This window comes from Solanum pennellii, chromosome 7 (genome assembly GCF_001406875.1).
Source record: "Solanum pennellii chromosome 7, SPENNV200".
NCBI lineage: Eukaryota > Viridiplantae > Streptophyta > Magnoliopsida > Solanales > Solanaceae > Solanum > Solanum pennellii.
In genome coordinates this window covers 73,707,068-73,712,561 of record NC_028643.1, presented here as the reverse complement: position 1 = coordinate 73,712,561, position 5,494 = coordinate 73,707,068, and the positions used below count along the sequence as shown (strand labels likewise).

Here is a 5,494-nt window from a genome sequence, read left to right as displayed (position 1 = left end):
GGGCGGGTGGGGGTGGGGGGTCGAGAGTTGAAATATTAACAGGGATCCATATATGAATGTTTTGAAAAATCGCTTCTAAAACTTGTCAACGGAAGGTATTTTGAAAATTTGGAGAAAACTTACAATACCCGTGTATGACCCGTAGTTTACCCATAATATATCCATATATTAATTAGTATAAAATATGGGTATAAATCCAAATATTAACCGTATTTAAAAGGGAAAATTGTATATAATGACAAACTAATAAATCAAATTAAATGTTATAGCCACACTTTGATTTAATTGTGCCATGTAGCAAACTGTTTGTCAGTCACCTCTCTACCTCAAACTCTCGCTCGCCACTCTCTATGTCTCGCTCGCCACTCTCTATGTCTCGCTCGCTCCCTCTCACTTTAATACAAACACAAGTGTATAAAATGTGTTTCTATTTGTATAAAGTGAGAAAAAATTGTATATATACATATATTTTCGTTCCCGTCTCTTCCCTCTCTCCCCTCTCCCAGATCTCGCTCGTCACTCTTCCAGATCAACCTTGCCACCCTCGCCTCTATCTCTTATACAAACGGAAACGAAATGTATAAATTGCGTTTCCGTTTGTATAAAGCGAGAGAAAATTGTATATACACATGCATATACATATATCTCCGTCCTATACACTTATAATTATACAAAAATACAAATATTTTCCTGCCCAATTTTCTTTTGTCTTTCTCTCTTTCTCATTTTATACATACACAAATTATACAATTGATTTGTATACAACTGCTTTCTTTTGTATATGCATAGCGAATTATACAATTGGTTTCTTTGTATATATAGCGAATTATATATATTTATGTTTGGTATGCAACACAAGTATGCAAACTTCGCTATAATATACAAATATGAATTATGTGTTTGCTATATGTGAAAGTTGCTCTATTTAAAATCACTCTTTCAATCCATATTTGATAAGCTATTTGGACGGATCAGTAAAAAGTTGACTTAAATTGTCTAACATTACGTGCTACTTCCATCGGTATAGGCAAAAACTTCAAGTAACAAATAAAAAAAACACTAAGTATTTTTATCTCTATTAAAATCTAAAAATTTATAATTTTCGACTCAATTTATTAACGACTCAATCACATTTTTGGGTGTCACTACCCATCATATATACTTTAGCATTTGTCTTTATTATTATTATTATTTTTTAAGTTTAATCATTCTTACCAATAAACCACGACTCCAACTTATAGACCTATTAGTGTGACATTTTAATATTAGTAAAAATATATCATATGTCACATTATGTTTATTGATGGATATTATATTTGTGCCTCTTTGCTCTCATCAATTGTGAAAGAAAATGATCATTAGTTGTTAGTAACTTATGTAATCACCAACTCTTCGGACCCGTTTGACAATAGATTTTTTAAGTAATATTTGGAGGGAAATTTGGCAAATAGTTTTTGTCCATATAATTTGTCATTATTTGACAATTTTTTGGCAAATATATCAATTCTCAAATAATAGTTTTTTCTAGTATTTGGATCAAATCTCATTTTTTGAAACCTTTTAAAAGTTAAAATTTTACACGAAATTTTTATCTTTACAAAAACATCCTCTATAGTAGTTGTTTGCATTGTATTACATAATTTTTTACGTGAATACTAAAGTAATGATGAAATATTCAGTGAATATGAAAGTGTTGATATGGTTGTTGATGAAAATGTGAACAATCGGCTCATAGAAACAAAGTCATGTGCTATGTCTACTTCAGGATGTATGTAATGATGCTCTGCACTCACTCCAAACGACCACGTTGCTCCAGAGTCATGGACATTACTTGTTATTTGTTGCAACGAAAATTTAATTGACTTGTAATACATGCTTATGGTTAGTTTTGATAATTTTTAAAACTTAGCGGTATAAATCATATTTTTCTATAATAGTGAAATATATTTCCCAAATACTATGACCAAACACATATGAAATTTCTCCCAATTTTTCACCCGAATAATAATTGTCAAGAATATTTAAAAATCTATAGCGAAACACTAGCTTCATCTCACCAATTATTCTATCTTTATTTTTGTAATCTATCGATCATTCACGGATCCAATTTACTTATCATTATCTCCCTATTCATTGCAAGAAAGAATTCATCACCTATAAACAATGATCTTCTTTTGTGTCGTAAAAAAAAAGTAAAGAAAATCTTCGTCAATTATCGTCTATGGAGACATTGAATTTTGGTTGGATAGTGTTAGTTGAATAAGGAGGCTTACTGTCTAATTTAAAATTAAAATAATAATTAATTGATATAATAACATAATTGAGCAACTGTAATAAATGTTAAATTTTTTGTTGGTCTAAGTCATTAAAATAGTTTAAATAGATATTTTTTTATTTCTTAAAATTTTGATTTTAAATAAAATTTCATATTAGTATAATTTTAATAAAAAATAATCAAATAAATCAAGTGACTTCGTAGCCATAGTAGTTTATTGCAGCACCCTAACATTTCTTTTTCTACAATTTGCTTCCATATTATATCATAAGACTTCTTTTATTTTCATGATAGAATTACTATGTTCTTACTGAAAGTGTTTGAATTCGTTCAAGAAAATATAACATTTTCTCGTTTTTCCTTTTTCTCATACCTAACTTTTTAAATAATTTTAATTATATTCGTATCTACTCTTTAAGTTATATTCTGGGTAAATATGAGTTATTTTGAATAGTTTAAGGATAAATTTGAGCTATTTCGGATAGTTCAAGGGTACTTTTGATCCTTTTCCGTTAATTAGAAGGACATTTTTGACCCGATAGTTTGACGAGAAGGATAGTTTTGAACCAAAATATAGTTTAAGAGTATATTTGAGCTATTTGACCTTTTTTCAAAAGCAAAATAATTGTTAGTATTAATACTATTATTTTAAAAAAAAAGACCTAGCAGTAGAATTCTAGTGGAATTTGGATCCACTGGGTTATTATATACGCAAATAATTATCTATTGTATTTTGAAGTAGCAAAAAAAATAAAATTATACTATAAACTAATAAAATTTTAAAATCCTTTTTTTAAAGTCCATTTTGTTTTCATCCCAATCGACCGTTACATATACAAAATTGTGTTGAGTTCTCTTCTTCACTATCATTCTCACAAACACTCTTCTCAAAGCGATGAAGATGAGTCTTTTCTCTCTCTGCAAAACCTTCAATTTCTCATAAATGGTAGAATTTCTTAATTCCCCTCTCAATTTGACTTTTTCTTGGATCAAAGAAATCAAGTTTTTTTTGTGTGTGTGTATGCAGCAGAGAATGACAAAGATGACGATGGCGAAAATAAAATTGCTGAGAGACAAGAGGGAGGTAGTTTTGAGGCAAATGAGAAGATACATTGGTTCGGATGTTACTGCTCGTATTCAGGTACCTTAGGGTTGGGGGCTTCGTTGATTGATTATTTGAATAAACCTCGAAATCAACTCGTAAGAATGGAAAATTTGGTTTATCAGTTTATGGATCATTTAGCTTGAAACATAGAATTTTGCTTTGCTTCAAGATTATAGCTTGCAGTTGCTCACTGTGAGTGTTTATCACCGAGGTCGCTGTGTGGAAAATTTACTTTTTCCCATTTTAGTATTTAACCTCTGACTTAGGGTTGGGGGCTTGTTAATTGATTCATGAATTGAATAATTTTTAGGTAACCTCAAAATCAACTCATACGAATGGGGAATTTGGTATATCATATCTGGTGGTTAGCTCTTTATTGTTACTGCTTAGAATTAGTAATAAAACCTTCATGGATTATTTAGCTTGAAACAGAGAATATTTACAAAGTAATCTGCACTACAACAACTTAAGGTAAATGTTTAGAAGCTAAAATCAATGATGAAAATTGCTCCTAATATGGGTCTGCAACAATTATAACATGTGAATTAAAATAAACATAGACATTATCTCCATAAGCATGATACGTACAAGAAAGAATGCATCATAAGATTCATCAAGATGACACTGCTTTGCGGCAATATGAAATGTATCAAAACCATTATTTGCCAGAATAGAAGTTGTCCGAAGGTCTAAACTATGGCCATTCTCTGCCGCAACATACAGAACTGTTTCACCCTTCTGGTTTTGTTTAGATAACAAATCGTTGGTGCTTTTGCTATGACCTATTTCTTTCACCTTTCCGAGGTTCCCTAGTTTTACTGCCAAGTGAAGTGGGGAATCCCCTTTTTTCCCTGGTGATTCTCCTTTTCTTCTTACCACCAAAGCTCATCTTTCTCTCCATCACTATCCGAAAACATTTTTGCTTTTCCATCAACCCTCTAAAGTTCTTCTACTTCTCCATCGTCCCATTTTGGAAATCTTCTGTTTCTCAATCACCTCATGAAAGCTAATCTGCTGCTCCATCACCACCACCCCCAAATTTAATCCCTTCTTTTGTATATCACTAATTTATCCAGACAAATTCCCAACTTCCTTTTTCCACTTTCAAGAACTACCAAGCTTCAAACTTTTCATCATCATCAACTCAGTTTACTTTTGATTTTTAACTACCAGGAAAACCCAAAATCAAACCAAAACTCAGAAACCTCTAATCTAAGATGAAATCTTGGAGCTCAAAAAACAACAAAATTCAAACCTTGAATATGGTTTGATGATGAAAATTTCAGCTCTTACAATAGCTCTAAAACATCAAAAGAAGCAATCTTTATCAAGATTCCCCCAAACAAAACAATCAACTCACATCAATATTCAAACCGAACCACCAAAAAAACAAGTTTCCTCCCAAAAAATAGAACTGAAAACCCCATTCTTGATGATCCTTAGAAGTTAAAATGAGACAATAATGGTGACAAACCCCAAAACCAACCAATAGATTCTCTACTCATTAAAAGTCAGATGATGAAAATCTTGAAAAAACAAAATCCAAATAAAGATAAACAATATTGAAACAAAAACACCATTACCCCATATGGGATATTTCAATTCACATGTAATAATAATTGTAGTTTAAGCATCTTGTAACAGTTACTGAAAGCAATACTTTTCTAGAAAGTTAGTCTCCACCATATGAGTTATGTACATTAAAAAATTAGACTTTTTTTTTGGTAAAGTACATCATACAATAAGAAAGTAAAGGTAAATGGCAATGTAACAGAAGAATAAAAGCTGAAGAAAATAGAGAAGAGAATTACAGAGGAATGGCTGAAAAAGCAGAAATATAAGAAACACAAAAATATTCTAATTTGTAAACCTATTGATAGCTACTTATAACAAACTCCACACCTTCACATGTTGCCCAAAACATTCACTAGTCCCCTCTTCATTTTCACATAAGAAATCAGAAAAGCCTAAATAGTATTGTCATCAGTCTGTAATTTTCTTTCATACAATGATTATTTGCTCCGTAGCATCATGTTGATTCCTTTGGGGGGAGAGGAAGGGAGTAGGTCAGGGGGGCAAGATAAGCGGGGAGTGCGAGGAGAGGGAGATGGCGA

The 5,494-nt window shown here is 31.3% G+C and overlaps 1 protein-coding gene across 4 annotated transcripts in view; it reads left to right on the top strand.

Moving 5' to 3' along the window:
* The first annotated feature begins 3,069 nt into the window (after positions 1–3,069).
* Positions 3,070–5,494, top strand: part of LOC107024613 — an 8,573-nt gene continuing 6,148 nt past the window's right edge. The window contains exons 1-2 of one of the 4 annotated variants that reach the window (XM_015225601.2): positions 3,070–3,221; positions 3,306–3,416. In XM_015225601.2, the coding sequence (XP_015081087.1) occupies positions 3,219–3,221; positions 3,306–3,416 (114 nt within the window). In that variant the 5' untranslated portion in view covers positions 3,070–3,218. Of the gene's footprint in view, positions 3,222–3,302; positions 3,417–5,494 lie in introns of all 4 variants that reach the window. The other 3 variants (XM_015225600.2, XM_015225602.2, XR_003579259.1) reach the window with 3 other exon arrangements.